This window comes from Salvelinus sp. IW2-2015, linkage group LG5, assembly GCF_002910315.2.
Source record: "Salvelinus sp. IW2-2015 linkage group LG5, ASM291031v2, whole genome shotgun sequence".
Taxonomy (NCBI): Eukaryota; Metazoa; Chordata; class Actinopteri; order Salmoniformes; family Salmonidae; genus Salvelinus; species Salvelinus sp. IW2-2015.
This window is the reverse complement of record NC_036844.1, coordinates 25,108,361-25,126,362: the sequence shown is the minus strand read 5'-3', so window position 1 is coordinate 25,126,362 and position 18,002 is coordinate 25,108,361. Positions and strand designations below refer to the sequence as shown.

The 18,002-nt window shown below is 41.2% G+C and overlaps 1 protein-coding gene and 1 pseudogene across 2 annotated transcripts; one reads left to right on the top strand and one right to left on the bottom strand.

Annotated features, from left to right (window-relative positions):
* Nucleotides 1-1,293: 1,293 nt before the first annotated feature.
* LOC111964091 (stomatin-like protein 2, mitochondrial) lies at nt 1,294-10,026 on the bottom strand. Of its 2 annotated transcripts, none has more exons than XM_023987809.2 (10): nt 9,885-10,026; nt 6,636-6,797; nt 6,370-6,469; nt 6,214-6,272; nt 6,016-6,117; nt 5,799-5,933; nt 4,980-5,124; nt 2,759-2,838; nt 2,533-2,661; nt 1,294-2,389 (listed from the first exon to the last, which is right to left on the bottom strand). In XM_023987809.2, the coding sequence occupies exons 1-10, from the start codon at nt 9,924-9,926 to the stop codon at nt 2,270-2,272; spliced, it is 1,074 nt and encodes a 357-aa protein (XP_023843577.1). In that variant the 5' UTR covers nt 9,927-10,026; the 3' UTR covers nt 1,294-2,269. The 2 variants fall into 2 exon arrangements, with proteins under 2 accessions (XP_023843577.1, XP_023843578.1); XM_023987810.2 differs by lacking the exon at nt 9,885-10,026 and adding an exon at nt 8,905-9,154.
* Nucleotides 10,027-10,348: 322 nt separating this feature from the next.
* The window catches only part of LOC139027798 (GPI ethanolamine phosphate transferase 3-like), an 8,727-nt pseudogene continuing 1,073 nt past the window's right edge, over nt 10,349-18,002 (top strand).

Genomic DNA, 18,002 nt, shown 5'->3' with positions numbered 1-18,002 from the left:
CAACAATTTCAAATTTTTTACTAAGTTACAATTAATACAAGGAAATCAGTCAATTGAAATAATTTCATTAGGCCCTGATCTATGGATTTCACTGGGGAGCCAGGCCCAGTTAATCAGAATGAGTTTTTCCCCACAAAAGGGCTTTATTACAGACAGCTGTCCGGGTGGCTGGTCTGACGATCCCACAGATGAAGAAGCCGGATTTGGATGTTCTGGGCTGGCGTGTTTACACGTGGTCTGTGGTTGTGAGGCCAGTTGGACGTACTGCCAAATTCTCAAAAATGACATTGGAGGCAGTTTATGCTAGAGAAATGAACATTAAATTATCTGGCAACAGCTCTGGTGGACATTCCTGCAGCCAGCATGCCAATTGCACGATCCCTCAAAACTTGAGACATATGGCGTTGTGTGACAAAACTGCACATTTTAGAGTGGTGTTTTATTGTCCCCAGCACAAGGTGCACCTGTATAATGATCATGCTGTTTAATCAGCTTCTTGATATACCATACCTGTCAGGTGGATGGATTATCATGGCAAAGGAGAAATTCTCACTAATGGGAATGTAAACAAATTTGTGCACAACATTTGAGACAAATAAGCTTTTTGTGTATGGTGTATGGAACATTTCTGGGATCTTTCATTTCAGCTCATGAAACATGGGACCAACACTTTACAYGTTGCGTTTATATTTCTGTTCAGTATATTTTACCCTTACATTAAAACACATACTTTACATCCCTAGGTGGCCAACACCTTTTCATTGTTGAGTCTGAATGTCATTATACCTAATGCAACAATTAGGATCACCTACAGCTTTGGTTGCGGTGGTTCAAAATTGGTGATATTGTAGCAGCTGTGATCGCAGGCAATTGGCGCCTGACTGATCTACAAATCACCTTGCCACATAAATAACTACTCATTATTTGTAGATCAGTCAGTCATCATTTACCCACGATGCTCTCAAACAGGACATGAACCCATACCCAGCATTCTGGACTAGTCCCTAATATATTTTCCCAGTCATGGTGGCACCAGAAATGGTTTAGAAAAGCTGTAAGTGGCATGGCTGGTACTAGTAGACAAAATATCCCTAAATAACTCAACAGCCCCTCCCTGAGGCTTCTGTGTAACATGCATACTGTGGTTGAAATCATGATAAAGGATATTTTTTACTGAGATCATTTAAATTTTCAGTGACTGACTTKTGTATGTATATTTACTACAATGAACAATATGGAAAAAGAAAAAATATGAAATCCCTGCTGTATAAACTTCCAAATCATTCAAACYGATAATTTCCACAAGATTTATTATGATGAGATGTTACAATCTTCCCTAAAGCCAGTCACAAATCCTTTAATAGTGACAGCATCATCATGAAATTGTACATGGAAGGCCACTATTGGTCTTTTGGTTAGGATAGTGTATTGTCATTGTATATATACACATTTCCTATGTTATGTCAAACCTTCCTCATTCAGATGACCCTTTCGATCTGGTATTGATGTGAAATAAAACATTGCACTTACATAATGTATTTTGATCTGAGGTCATTTTTGAAACTTTTTTGGTTACTACATGATTCCATACGTGTTATTTCATAGTTTTGATGTCTTCACTACTAATCTACAATGTAGAAAATAGTGAAAATAAAGAAAAACCCATGAATGAGTAGGTGTGTCCAAACTTTTGACTGGTACTATATATTCAAATCTGACCTTTGTTCCCTTCTCTGCTTGCTCTGAACCAGGGAGGATCTTAATGTCAGGGCACAAGCTCTCACTTACATGAACTAAAACATTCATGACACTATGAAATTAAAACATTTGAAGGAGAAATAATTGGACATGAAGAAGGCAGGAGAATATCATAGCAACAGTACATCACTTTAAAAAGATAATATCCTATTACCCGGGAGCATGAAGGAGCTAATTCAGAACGCCCTAAACCAGTCTAGCAGTGTACTATCATACCTACCATTGCAGTCCTTTGATCTGTTGATGCAAGAGAAGAGTATCAATACGACAGCTCGTGGATTTGCAATTGGAACGTGTGTACGTACTGTGTACAATACCACTCATTCAAAATAAAACAATGTGTAAGTGACATGTATCGTCTCAAATGGGTTGATGTTTCCAGGCTGTTAAGCATTCCCAAAGTTTTTACATTCTTATCCTGTCCTTCTGTTTCTGTGTCCTTTGGTCCACTCGTGGTAGTCAGGCACGGCTTCTGGTTCTGTGCCTGACTGAGTGGTCTTGACATCATTCACTACTGGGCTGGTGGTGCAGGGTCCTCACTCTTCTCCATCGCCCACTCTGGGGTCACTGGGGTCACACGTTCTATCTTATTTGAGCTTTGCTTGGCCAGGCTGCCATAAATAGCCATAGCCTAAAGAGAAGGGAAAAATAGATACTGTTACTGTTCTGAAATAGGAAGAAGAGCGAGAGACAGGGGTGTGTTGAAAGGGAGGGACAGGGAAGATGGCCTGTGCAATCACACATAATTAAATAGCTTAAGAAATGGAGACAGACCTGTGTGACCATGCCACTGATGTCACCAGAGTTGGAGGGCAGCAGGATGGTGTTGGACTCTTTGGCCAGCTTGGAGAAAGCTGAGACGTACTGCTCAGCCACACTGAGGGAGGCTGCCGCGTTTCCATTCTGTCCAAAACACAATGACAGTTGGGTCAAGTGCCATTTAGACACAATACATCTACACACTTACATGAACACGATGAAGCCATCACAGCTACTTTACCTGCTCAGCTAGAGCCTCTGACAACAGCCGGATAGCCTTAGCCTTGGCCTCTGCTTTGGCTAAGACAGCATTGGCCTCACCTAGGTGAAGATAAAGATAAGAGTCCCTCATCAGAAATGGTGACAGAGACTAGAGTCCTGTCCAGGGGGTGTACTTGTACATCAAGCTTCCTCACATTACAGAAACATTTGTCATTTACCCAGTGACTTACAGTGAGTGCATTCAACTAAGTGTGATGAAGCAAACAGGAGCCATTCTCAGACAGGGCTTAGTTGTCCATCTTTACAACAGAACAATGGTCCAACTTCCACACCATCATCAGTAGTTAACAAAGGCCTTAAGTCCCATAGATACAGTGCATTCGGAAAGTATTCAGACGTCTTGACTTTTTCCACATTTGTTACATTACAGCCTTATTCTAAAATTGATTAAATACCCCATAATGACAAAGAAAAAAAGTTGTTTAGAAATCTTTGCAAATGTATAAAAAAATAAATAATGAAATATCACATTTACATAAGTGTTCAGAACCTTAACTCAGTACTTTGTTGAAGAACCTTTGGCAGCGATTACAGACTCGACTCTTCTTGAGTATGACGCTACAAGCTTGGCACACCTGTATTTTGAGAGTTTCTCCCATTCTTCTCTGCAGATCTTCTCAAGCTCTGTCAGGTTGGAAGGGGAGCGTCGCTGCACAGCTTTTTTCAGGTCTCTCCAGAGATGTTTGATCGGGTTCAAGTCCGGGCCACTCAAGGACTTGTCCAGAAGCCACTCCTGTGTTCTCTTGGCTGTGTGCTTAGGGTCGTTGTTCTGTTGGAAGGTGAACCTTCGCCCCAGTCTGAGGTCCTGAGCACTCTGGAGCAGTTTTTCATCAAGGCTCTCTCTGTACTTTGCTCTGTTCAGCTTTCCCTTGATCCTGACTAGACTCCCAGTCCCTGCCGCTGAAAAACATCCCCACAGCATGATGCTGCCACTACCATGCTTCACCGTAGGGATGGTGCCAGGTTTCCTCCAGATGTGACGCTTGGCATTCAGGCCAAAGAGTTCATTCTAGGTTCATCAGACCAGAGAATCTTGTTTCTCATGGGCAGAGTTCTTTAGGTGCCTTTTGACAAACTCCAAGCGGGCTGTCATGTGCCTTTTACTGAGGAGTGGCTTCCGTCTGGCCACTCTACCATAAAGGCCTGATTGGTGGAGTGCTGCTGAGATGGTTGTCCTTCTGGAAGCTACTCCCATCTCCACCTAGGAACTCTGGAGCTCTGTCAGAGCGACCGTCGGGTTCTTGGTCACCTCCCTGACCAAGGCCCTTTTCCCCCCAATTGCTCAGTTTGGCCAGTACGCCAGGCTCTAGGAAGAGTCTTGGTGGTTTCAAACTTCTTCCATTTAAGAATGGAGGCCACTGTGTTCTTGGAGACCTTCTATGCTGCAGACATTTTTTGGTACCCTTCCCCAGATCTGTGCTTTGACACAATTCTTTTTCGGAGCTCTACAGACAATTCCTTCAACCTCATGGCTTGGTTTTTGTCAACTGTGAGACCTTATATCAACCGGTGTGTGCCTTTCCGTATCATGTCCAATCAATTGAATTTGCCACAGGTGGACTCCAATCAAGTTGTAGAAACATCTCAAGGATGATCAATGGAAACAGGATGACCCTGAGCTCAATATCGAGTCTCATAGCAAAGGGTCTGAATACTTAAGTAAATAAGATTTGTTTTTATTTGTTATATGTTTTCAAAAATGTACCAACCTGTTTTCGCTTCATCATTATGGGAAATTGTGTTGATGGGTTCTGACTACTAAACCTGATCAACAAAAAACATCACAGAGAGAGAGGGGAATGTAGAATGCTTACATTCTGTCAGAATATGTTATTGTTGGACATCAGGGATCCTATGGGGAGGAGTAAGGAATTTGGGGCCGATGTCAGGTCAGAGGAAGAACAGATATCCCTAAGGTTCTGGATAGCAACAGAGGTGTATTGGTGAATGTGAATATGTTTGTTATATGCAGCTGTTTGACACAATGGGTGAATAAACTTGGTTTGAGCTTTACTAAGCGTCCATCAGTTTTTTTACTCTGTTTATTTGGAACCTAACAGTGTATAGATTGACATTTTTTAATTTAATCTATTTTATAATAAGGCTGTAACGTATCAAAATGTGGAAAAAGTCAAGTGGTCTGAATACTTTCTGAATGCACTGTATGTGTATCAACCTACCAGCTGCATTGTTGATCTGTTCTGCTTTCTGTCCTTCCGAGGCCAGGATCTGAGCTTGCTTGCGACCCTCAGCAACATTGATGGCTGCTTCCTTGTGCCCTTCCGACTCCAGCACAGTGGCTCTCTTCTTACGCTCTGCCTCCACCTACACAATGAAAGGCAGTCAGAAAGAGTGTACAGATGTTCTATTTTAATTTGACCAGTTTCTCACAGCAGGAAAACAATCCTGTAGCAACAGGAAATGTGAATTATTATGTGGATTATAATTAATGGACATTTTTGTGGGGGTTGATATTTTTTCGTTAAGGTAAATCAAGTCTGAAATTTTAAAGTTTAAAATTAAGATGTCCTTCAGCGATTTTTTTAAAATACTTTTGCTGATGAAAAGCGATATCCCAAGCATAAATACAGTAAAGTACACACTAAAATAGGTTGAGCAAAATAGTGTTCTATATTGCTCCTCTATTGTTACTCAAGGGGGAGGTCGATGACATCATGAATCCCTAGCTGACCAACTCCTTGTATGCCGTACTTCTTGAAGTTTACAGTTGTCTAAAAAACAAAAGCCCCTCCCATTGTGCTGTGTCATGTTTTACCTGGACCACCTATTGAGATGTGATAAATGAGCTGAAAAGGAGACTCGAGTAGTACTTCAAAATACACTACAAGTTTGCATTTTCTGCAACAGAGTGATCAAATTAAGAGAGTACATCTGTACACATACAAAACTGATAGGCTAAGATAAGCTCATGTTCAACGATAGTTTCAGGTTGAAGATATGTCTCCCAGTTTGTTGGCAGCAGGGCCAGCCCCTCTCACCTGCATCTGCATGGACTCTTTGACACGAGGTGGAACATGTATATTCTTGATTTCATAACGAAGGCAACGGATTCCCCAATCATCTGATGCCTGGTTTATGGAGTGGACTATGTTGGTATTTAGGGTCTCTCTTTCCTGAAGAAGGAAATATATAAAACAATAAGGGAATGAGTTAAATAAATACAAATTCACTCTGAAACACAATTTTGAGTCTCACCCTGAATACTTTGTCCAGGATCAGTTTTCCTAACTCTGAGCGCATGGTGGTCTGAGCAAGTTGGGTGACAGCATACTCTGGGTCTTCAACTCCATAGCTGGCCTGGAAGGAAGTACATCTTGTTATCAACATCTAAAAACAAAGCAAAAACATTCAATGAACAATAACATCAAGACATCATGGTTTTCACAAACCTACCTTAAAAGGATCCAATATCCTAAGATAGAGGACTCCATCAATCTGTAGTGTCACATTATCTGTGGATGTAATCAGACATCAGTTAATCCAGAGCCAAGGACCAACTGACCACCTTGCAGTGAAAATGACAGTGACAAACACAGTGATGTCACTCACCTAAAGAGACCGCAGACTGCTCTGGGACATCAATAACAATCTCTTTAAGACTTTGAACATAACGAATTTTGTCCAGGATTGGGATAAGGAAATTCAAGCCCTACAGAATATACAAAAGAGGACAAGATGCATAAAAATGATCAATTTGGTGTGTAATATATATATATATATATTCAGGATTTATACTGTGATATACTGTGACATAGTGTGACAATATAATTAAGGGTGCATATCACTGGCTAACTGCAGATCAATGGATAAGTTACCGGCTCCAAGATGCGATGGAAGCGGCCCATCCTTTCCACAACCCAGGATTCTTGTTGTGGTACAAACAGAACCACAGTGTTCATGGGTAGACTGGATACCCATCGCTGCTGGGCTTGTGTCGCCCACAACACTGGCACTGTGGGCACTGTCCTCTGGGAATGCTGGAGGAAAACAATAACAAAACACCATCAGAGTGACACATTGTTGCATCATGATCAGAAGGTTACTCTATGAGAGTTGGAACTTGAAAAGCTACATAATGATGGAGCTTGAAACTTCAGTGATTAGCTATGACCCTAAACATGATAGAAATTAGATATCTAAATAGTTATTAATTCCTTGCTTGTTATTCACCGGTAGTTTCTACCATAGCCAGCTAGCTATCTACTGGTACTCTTTCTGGTTTCAATGCTAGCTAAACATGATGGATATGAGTTGAATACCCAGGGCACGTTCAGCAGGACGCAACGTTTTGGAACATTCAGATACAAATATGCTATGTAGAACAAACATGCATCTCTGACATGTTGAATAAGGAATAACGTCAGCTCTATTAATTCATGAAACGGAGGGCTGAGCACGCCCCCATCCACATCGACTGGGCTGTAGTGCAGCAGGTCGAGAGCTTCAAGTTCATCGTTGCCCACATCACTAAGGAATTATCATGGTTCACACACACTAACACAGTCGTGAAGAGGCCACGACAATGCTTCTTCCCCCTCAGGAGGCTGAAAAGATTTGACATGTGCCCTCAGATCCTCAAAAAAAATACTAGAGCCGCATAATTGAGAGCATTTTGACTGGCTGCATCACCGCTTGATATGGCAAATGCTTGACAGCCACCACAAGGCGCTACAGAGGGTAGTGCATTTGGCCCAGTATATCACAGAAAATGGTACCGATGCACCAAGTCTGGAACCAACAGGACCCTGAACAGCTTCTACCACTAAGCCATACGATTGCTAAATAGTTAGTTCGGGTAGCTATTGGTTAACTATCTGCTTTGATCCTTTTTCCACAAAAAGCCAATTTATGCTTAATACGAAAATGTGGAAGGTGTGGAARGTGTGACGCAATTGCGAAGCTTCTAGAATCACGCAGAGGCCAAATTGAGCTCCTTACCCCATCGCGAAGTGCCTCCCAAATTTTGTAACAATGTGGCGGSCTCCATATAGCTCCGCAGTGACCTGATTGATTGACGGTAGGTGGAGGCGGGAGGTGCTATATAAACACAAACTCACATCCTTGACAACAGCTCTGCACTGCTCCGTGAAGCAGTATGAATGCCCAAACTTCTGCAGAGGCTGTGTCACCGTAAATGCTGCAGGCCAATACAGACGTCGGATTGACCACCTGTGTGTAAACTGAAGATGGACGCCACAAACGTGTTGTCACTGCTAAAATATTGTTGGCTGTAACTGTGTTAAAACCAGTTAAAACAGTGTACAGCAGTGACGGTCGGTGCCTTTTGAGGACAATTTCTTTAGTTTATGATGAGGGAGGGCGATTTTCTTTTTCATGAGCATGGAGTCATTTCTATTACAGCATGTTGGATGACCGTCTTTCATATTCCATTCACCCAGTTCAATGTAACATAGATAGGTTTAGGCTACTACATGACACTCACATTTTCCCTATACCCACGATGAGGTTGCTACAACCTAGCCTATGAATGGAAGTTTACAATGTAGGTGCACACAGGTGAGAGAAAGATTTGAGGTGACAGACAGTGACACATGGACAGACAATGACACATTCAATACCGCCTTGCACACTCTTGGCTGCATCTAGCTGATCTAACAGTTGTAAACAAGTTTCTATTGGACAAATGCAGGTATGTTTATCCCTGTTTCGTTCYGTTTGCTTCTGTTTAAGAAACGTTTTTCAACAGAATCAGCTGAATAAATACTCCCCTAATCACACAAAAACAGTTAACTTTCCTAGCCATATACAAACAGCTTGTTGCATTCCATCGTGCATCTACGCACTCTCRTCCTCTGAACCTTTTCCCTTCCCTTGTGGACTTCAATGCACAACACATCAGCTGTCTGTGACCAGGTGAAAAAACCTTTCCAAGCCAAACCTTCATATCGTAACCGCTACACACAGGCTACATCCGTGTCACCATATAAGATAAAGTAACGTCATAGTCAACATAGCTACTAGAACTAAGGTGTTAGTAAACCCACTACAATCATGCAGTACAGTCAGTAAGCAGTTTCCCCAGTGGGCCCAGGTGGCAATAAATTCGTAAATCCAAAAGCTTACCTTGACTAGGAAGTGTTCCACTGTTGGATAGTCATAACCAGCTAGCTAACATAGCATTCCTCTATTTGAGCTGGGTGTTTGAGTAAGCTAAACTAGATAGCTGCATTTGCGTTTTTTAATTAAATATAGCTCTCTCTCCTCCTCCTTCATTTTTGAAGAAAATAATTGGTTCAAAATTGTTGTCTATCTCTCTGAGTCAACTACTCAACARATTTTATGCACGGCAGTGCTAGCTAGGTGTAGCTTATCCTTTCAGTACTAGATTCATTCTTCTGATCCTTTGATAGGGTGGATAACATGTCAGTTCATGCTGCAAGAGCTCTGATAGGTTGGAGGACATCCTGTGGAAGTTGTCATAATTACTGTGTAAGTCAATGGAAGGGGGTGAGAACCATYAGCCTCAGTTTTGTATTGAAGTCAATGTACGGAAGCTAGCAGTCCTCTGGCTACACCATGGCGCTACCCTACAGAGGGCTGTTTTTTATAATTTTTTTATTTAACCTTTATTTAACCATGTAAGCTAGTTGAGAACAAGTTCTCATTTACAACTATGTTGAGGCTACTGTAGACCTTCATTGCAAAACATTGTCTTTTAATCAATTATTTGGTGACATGTCAATACATTTTGTATAGTTGTATCTAAAAAGGATACATTTTTAAACGTTTAAATATTTGTATGAAATTCACTGATGTGGATGGTCCTCCGATTTCTCCTCTGGTGCACAGTAAGTGTGTATTTTGAATTTCTGAAAGGATTTTGATATAATATGAAAGTAGATGGATTGATGTTTCTAGAACCGTACTACAATTGAGAATCGATTCACATTTAAATAGAGTATTTGGCTGTTTTGGATTCCAGAGCCAATTTGCCCTTTAATCAGAACATGTAGTGGCTCCTTTGGTCTAATATCGGGCTAGACGCTAGCTAACTGGCTTAGCAAGCTAGCAAACTAACTGCTTTGAAATACCCTGCATTTTACCTTTAAAACGGCACCACCGGTCCGGCACAATGTTTGGAGCATTTTCTTAGTGTAATTGTTGGCTGATATGTATGTGGTTTAGTTTAAAATAAAAATGAATATCCTCTCATGTGTGACACTCGGCCGACCCAGGAAACGAAAGTTACAACATTGAAGTGGTGCACTGGTTAAACACGTCCCCTTTGTTGATATGGGAAACGGAACTCTGGCGATTATCTGTCCTGGTAATGCGTATCTTACTGCAAAAAATACATTATTCTAACTTTAAAACATATACATTGTGAATGTTTAATAAGTTCAACACTTTCTGATGTCTTTAAGCATGGTTGTGTAGGCCTTGACAATAACCTGAGTCCAAATTTCCCGCACTTTCCATATGTTGTAGTCATTGATTTATATAAACATTGGTTGCAGTGCGCATGCCGGCATAGATCGGATATGGGGGTTACAGCGAGATCTGATCGTGTGGCGACATGCGCTTCCGCGTGGCAATATAATCAATAGCTGGAGTCCCAATGAAAATAAGAGGGGAGTATTATCGGATTGTGTGTACCCGAGGAACCTGTCTCGTTGCTGGCTGGCCCTGGCAGAGAGAAGAAAAAACGGAACGCTAATACAAAGGTCAGAAGTTAGTATAGCCAGGTAGCTACAGTAGCTAGCACTTGCAACTGATGAGCAGTAGTTATGGTAGCACCGATGCAGCCAAGAGTTTTTACATTGTGCTGGGCTCTAAATTACATCAAAACAAAAGCTGATGACCGAGGTAAAATATGTTTATATTGGATATTCGGTTTTCTCACTTCAATATCTATTGAACCAAGCATGCCATGACTATGAAGATGTTATATTCTGAATCAGGGGTGGATAGAGGAAAATCTACTGCTTCTTTTGTTGTTGAAAATATTAATATATTTTACATCGTTCAATCTTCAATAGCTCTTAGACAAAGTGTGCCATGACTCTAAATTACATCAAAACAAAATTATGAAAATTATATATTCTGAATCGGGGGTGATGGACAAAAATGATTATAATAAAATTGTAAAAATGTTATTTGTCACATGTGCCGAATACAACTTTACTGTGAAATGCTTACTTACAAGCCGATAACCAACAATGAAGTTCAAGAAAGAGTTAAGAAAATATTTACTACAAAACTAAGGTGAGAAAAATTTAATAAAATCAAAAAGTAACACAAGAAAATTACATAACAATAACGAGGCTATATACAGGGGCTACCGGTACCAAGTCAATGTGCGCGGGGGTACAGGTTAGTTGAGTTGGTTTGTAAAGTGACTATGCATAGATAATAAACAGCTAGTAGCAGCAGTGTAAAAACAAAGGGGGGGTGCAAAAGGAACACCTATTTGACAATGCTTTTCATTGACAACACACTGAACTATTCCATTTGTTAGTCACATGTCTGTGGAACTTGTTCAGTTTATGTCTCAGTTGTTGAATCTTGCTTTGTTCATACAAATATTTACACATGTTAAGTTTGCTGAAAATAAACGCAGTTGACAGTGAGAGGACGTTTCTTTTTTTGCTGAGTTTATAAGCCCAAGCCCTAAATAAAAAAAATACCTGAATTTAACACATTCAAATTTAGCCTACATTTATAGTGCATTGGTAATTGATTTTGAATAGTTGAGTAATAGGGAATTTTAAATGATAGGCTCACACATTACCTTTAGCTACAGAATATCTCCCACTGAGTTTCCATCTCCTTCATTCCTTTTTCCACTGTGCAGAGAGAGGGTCTGTCAGCAGTTTAATTAAATATGTTTCTTTGTGAAAACATATTACTATCGATGTTCTTGAACAGATTTCACTTCGCTTCCCAAATTAAGCACTGGGTAGCTGCAGGAACAGTGTTGGAGAGCCCATGGCATACAGAGATTGGGCGTAATATCACCTGTCGGTGAGTAGCCTTACACGAACATACTTTTCCCAACCTACACTGTGAATGTTTAAATMATGTATTCAATATAGACAAGAAAAATACAATAATTTGTGTGTTATTAGTTTAAGCACKCTATGTTTGTCTATTGTTGTGACTTAGATGAAGATCATATCAAATTTGATGATCAATTTATGCAGAAATCCAGGTAATTCCAAACGGTTCACATACTTTTTCTTGCCACTGTATATGCTAGATTGAGTTATTTAACAATTTTAGTTGTGAAAGACAAATTTTAGAAATTAAAATATATATGGTCTGCGTGATGCGACTATAGGCTAATGATGATTTTAGAAAGTCATAAAAAAAAGAAAAGCGCTTGCTCTCTACCTTGCTTCAGGCTGCACACACTGTTCTCTCATCAAGTGATCATATTTTCACCCATCATCAGACTATTCTCAATTTAATCCTGTCTTTACTAATATCTAAAATTAGCAAAGGTGTAAAGTACTTAAGCCAAAATACTTTAAAGTACTAGTTAAGTTGTTTTTGGGGTATCTGTACTTTAGTATTTATATTTTGGACAACTTTTACTTCACTACATTCCTAAAGAAAATTTACTTTTTACTCCATACATTCTCCCTGACACCCAAAAGTACTCGTTACATTTTGACAGGAAAATGGTCCAATTCACACACTTATCAAGAGAACATCCCTGGTCATCCCTACTGCCTCTGATCTGGCGGACTCACTAAACACATGCTTCGTTTGTAAATTATGTGTTGGAGTGTGCCCCTGGATTTCTGTCAAGAAAAAATAAATACCAATTGTTCAGTCTGGTTTGCTTATTAAGGACTTTGAAATGGTTTATACTTTTACTTTTGATACTTAAGTATATTTAAAACCAAATACTTTTAGACTTTTACTCAAGTAGTATATTTAAAAGGTATATTTAAGGTATTATTACTTTACACAAGTATGACAATTTAGACTTTTTCCACCACTTAATTTTTTTGGGATCTAGAATGATCCATTATCAAATGGGCAAGTAAAGGGGCAAGACAAAAAAGACATGTCATCCGTATACACTGGAATAGCGAATGGATGTCACTTTCCCGCCATTACGTTGTTCACCCATGTGAACCCGAAGGCTAATTGGAGTCGGCTAACCTGGAGTCGAATCAATGAGACGAGATTAGAGATGTTGGTTAGAGCTGCCTTGCCCTATAAAAACACTCACAAAATATGAGTTTGCTATTCACAAGAAGCATTGCCTGATGTGAACCATGCCTCGAACAAAAGAGATCTCAGAAGACCTAAGATTAAGAATGGTTGACTTGCATAAAACTAGAAAGGGTTACAAAAGTATCTCTAAAAGCCTTGATGTTCATCATTCCACGGTAAGACAATGGTCTATAAATGGACAAAGTTCAGCACTGTTGCTAGTCTCCTTAGGAGTGGCCGTCCTGCAAAGATGACTGCAAGAGCACAGCGCAGAATGCTCAATGAGGTTAAGAAGAATCCTAGAGTGTCAGCTAAAGACTTACAGAAATCTTCGGAACATGCTAACATCTCTGTTGACAAGTCTATGATACGTAAAACACTAAACAGGAATGGTGTTCATGGGAGGACACCATGGAAGGAGCCACTGCTGCCAAAAAAACTCATTGCTGCTCGTCTGAAGTTTGCAAAAGTGCACCTGGATGTTCCAAAGCGCTACTGGCAAAATATTCTGTGGACAGAGGAAACTAAAGTTGTGTTGTTTGGAAGGAACACAACACTATGTGTGGAGAAAAAAAGGCACAGCACACCAACATCAAAACCTCGTCCAACTGTAAAGTATGGTGGAGGGAGCATCATAGTTGGGGCTGCCTCATGAATTCCCAAGTTTATCAAGACATTTTGCTGGAGAATGTTAGGCTATCTGTCCGCCAATTGAAGCTCAACAGAAGTTGGTTGACGCAACAGGACAACGACCACAACACAGAAGTAAATCAACAACAGAATGGCTTCAACAGAAGAAAATACGCCTTCTGGAGTGGTCCAGTCAGAGTCCTGACCTCAACCTGATTTGAGATGCTGTGGCATGACCTCGAGAGCAGTTCACACCAGACATCCCAAGAAATATTGCTGAACTGAAACAGTTTCGTAAAGAGGAATGGTCCAAAATTCCTCCTGACCGTTGTGCAGGTCTGATCCGCATCTACAGAAAACGTTGGTGAGGTTATTGCTGCCAAAGGAGGGTCAAGCAGTTATTCAATCCAAGGGTCACATACTTTTCCCACCCTGCACTGTGAATGTTTACATGGTGTGTTCAATAAAGACATGAAAACGAATAATTGTTTATGTGTTATTAGTTTAACTTCTACTGGTCACAATCCCGGATCCGGGAGCACCCTCATCAGTAAAAAAGCTGACTAGCATAGCCTAGCATAGCGCCACAAGTAAATACTGCATCTAAATATCATGAAATCACAAGTCCAAGACACCAGATGAAAGATACACATCTTGTGAATCCAGCCATCATTTCCGATTTTTAAAATGTTTACAGCGAAAACACAATATGTATTTCTATTAGCTAACCACGATAGCAAAAGACTCGCATATTTTCACCATTTTTTTACCGCACAGGTAGCTATCAAATTCGACCGAATAAAGATATAAATAGTCACTAACCAAGAAACAACTTCATCAGATGACAGTCTGATAACATATTTATTTGTATAGCATTGTTTTGTTCGAAAAATGTGCAATTTCAGGTATAAATCATAGTTTTACATTGCAGCCACCATCACAAATCTCACCAAAGCAGCTAGAATAACTACAGAGACCAACGTGAAATACCTAAATACTCATCATAAAACATTTATGAAAAATACATGGTGTACAGCAAATGAAAGACAAACATCTTGTGAATCCAGCCAATATTTCAGATTTTTTAAGTGTTTTACAGCAAAAACACAATATAGCATTATATTAGCTTACTACAATAGCCTACCACACAACCACATTCATTCAAGGCAACGTTAGCGATAGCGAATAAACCAGCAAAAGATATAAATTCTTTCACTAACCTTCTCAAACTTCATCAGATGACAGTCCTATAAATCATATTACACAATACATATATGGTTTGTTCGAAAATGTGCATATTAGCGGCACAAATCGTGGTTTTACAATGTGAATACGTAGTGAAAATGCAGAAATATTGTCCGGAGAAATCTTGGAGAGACGCACCTAATCAAATAACTAATCATAAACTTTACTAAAAAATACATGTTGGACAGAAAATTAAAGATACACTAGTTCTTAATGCAACCGCTGTGTTAGATTTTTAAAAATAACTTTAGTACGACATACAGCTTACGTTATAGCGAGACAGCACCCAAAACAGGGCGGAATATACGTCTAAACATTTTCGACAGAAATACGAAATAACATCATAAGTGGTTCCTACTATTTGATGAGCTTCCATCAGAATCTTGTACAAGTTGTCCTTTGTCCAGAATAATCGTTGTTCGTTTGTAGAATGTCGTCTTCATCTGTCGAATTAGCTAACAAAGCTGGCCATGCGGCACAGAAGTGTCCAACTCACCATAACGCATAACAAAGAAAATACCGAAAATCGCAATAAACTGATATAAGTCGGTTTAAATAACTAGTTTATGATGTTTTTAACACATATATCAAATAAAATCAGAGCCGGATATATCTAACGTCTATAACGAAAGCTTTCAGAACGCAATCCTGAGGTCCCTCTCGCGCCAAGCTGAACGGTGAAAAGACTAGACCCACCGTTGCAAGAGGTCTGTTCGGCCTCACATAGAGCTATACACCCCATTCCACCTCTCACTGCCTACTGACATCTAGTGGGAAGGCGTATGCAGTGCATGTAGACCCATAGATTCCATACAAATTAATAGGATGACCCTGGAACAGAGCCCCCGATTTCAGATTTCTCACTTCCTGACAGGAAGTTTGCTGCAAAATTAGTTCTGTTTTACTCACAGATATAATTCAAACGGTTTTAGAAACTAGAGAGTGTTTTCTATCCAATAGTAATAATAATATGCATATTGTACGAGCAAGAATTGAGTACGAGGCAGTTTAATTTGGGAACGATTTTTTACAAAGTGAAAACAACGCCCCCCCTATTGAGAAAAGGGCAGACTGTCTGTCTATTGTTGTGACTTAAAATATGATCTGATCTTCATCTATGACCAATTTATGCAGAAATCCAGGTAATTCCAAAGGGTTCACATACTTTTTCTTGCTACCTGTACCTGTTTCAAATGATCACTTTTACACAGCCACTTCATATGCACACTTGTTCCGGAATGGGAAAAATATCCTTTGTATTTTATTCAGCGAAGTTCAATTATAATATAAAATAATGACATGGGACTTAAGCATATCTTGTCTAATAAATGAACAACTCTACAGCCTTATGGCAGGGTGCATAGCCAGATAGCCATAGCCAGATTTGGCTAACTCATACTCATATTCTGTTCTTCTGAAATACATTTTCTTAAAATAAATAATGCATTTATTGTGATGGTGTATATTAAATAGATGTATTATACTTTTCCAAATGTAAATGTTCCAAAGGCACACATCAGCGGCTTATATGCATGGAGGCCTGGAGATGCTACATGTGTTTGTTAATTAGTCTACCTGTCAATTACCTTGAGATCAGCAGTCTTTTGCATGACAATAACCAGCTGACAAAATGTAATGTCTGGCATTGATTATTCCATGTTGAATGACCTTTGTCTTGTCTCTATCTCCCTGTAGAGTGATTCTGAGGTGGTGCCCAAGACAGATCTGGTGCCTACCCTTGCCCTGCTCCTGGGCATACCCATACCCTACAGCAGTGTGGGCAGGTCCTGCTGTCTCGGTTCCCTGCAGACAGCCAGACAGGGGGTGCACCAGCAGGTTTCAGCCAGGCGGAGGCGCTGTGGATCAATGCCAAACAGGTAATCACAGAGCTGTAATCATGTCAGATACATTAATGTGCTGTATATTGAATATTACAGTTTACTGCACGTCTCTGCACATATTTGAACCATGAATAGCCAAAGACATCCAGAGTGTCTGTCTCTCAGCTGCATGCAGACTTCTCCCGCTGCCTCCTCTGAGTACCTCACCACTGTCAATAATGGCTCTCCCACCCCAGAGCTAGTGACCTCCCTGCAGCTGTACCTGACCTCTGTTCGAGACACCTGCCGAGCCACATGGGCATGCTTCAACCCAGCCAAGATCGCGGCCGGCATAGCTTTCCTGGCATGTACCTGCGTGGTATGATGTCCTCTGTGCTGGTGAGGGAGAGCTGAGTGTCCCTTTGGTGGCAGCCACTGGGGGGTGTATAGCTGCAGGTCAGCTGTTTACACAGGGCTATGCTGAGGGGTCCTGGTGCCTGGCGGCTGTAGCCATCTCCTCTGAGCTACTGGTGCTCTGGAGAGCCTGACTGGGCCAGCAAGACTGCAGCGGTTGAGGGTGGAGAAGTGGCCCCAAGGAGTGACTGACTGACCCTGCCTCCTGCGCTGTGCCTCCCTGCTCTCTGACAGCTATGTAATAGCAGAGGGCTGTGTGGTCACCTTTCTGCTTTTCTCCCTGAGCCTCTATGTCCCCTTCCATCTCACCTGGGACGGCCTCGTACTACCCCCTGTCCATGACCCCCTGAAACCTGCCGGGTTGCTGCCATCCCCGGTCCTGTCCCCCTCAGTTGTGAGGAGGGAGAGCAGCACTTCCCTGGCCTGCCTGGGGTGTTTTTAGGCTCTCTCTCCCACTCCTTTCATGGCTGTCATGAGGAGCAGGGCTCCTGCCATCCCTTCCTGTTCCTCTCCCGCCTGTCACGGGTGCAGGACAGCTGTCTGAAGAACCTGATCTACATCCTGTCTCTGGCCTCTCTGGGCTCCTGGATCTACAGTAACTGCTGTGGCGCTACAGCAACCTGAACAGTCCTGGTGGTACGGTGTTCACGGCCCACTGGATCCTGCCCCTGCTGTCTGTCTGTTTTGGGCTWCAGTGGTTATGGCTGAAATCCCGGAGGACAGCTTTATGAACCTGGCTGAGCTGATCAGCCTGGTCCAGCGGGCCCTCCTCAGAGCTGCCTTCTCTCTGCTGGGCTTAGGGCTTGCTCTGCTCTGGCTGGACCCCCCCTCACCGTATTCATCAAGACCAGGGTACCAGCCCCTGTCCAAGGCCCTGGATCGATC

Excerpts from the sequence above, each read along its gene's own strand:
- LOC111964091 (XM_023987809.2), bottom strand. The coding sequence starts at position 9,926 with ATGCTCCAAACATTGTGCCGGACCGGTGGTGCCGTTTTAAAG. Across the intron at positions 2,839-4,979 it reads ACAGATCAACAATGCAGCTG|GTGAGGCCAATGCTGTCTTA; the intron begins GTAGGTTGATAC and ends ATCTTCACCTAG. Across the intron at positions 2,662-2,758 it reads CAGAGGCTCTAGCTGAGCAG|AATGGAAACGCGGCAGCCTC; the intron begins GTAAAGTAGCTG and ends TGTTTTGGACAG.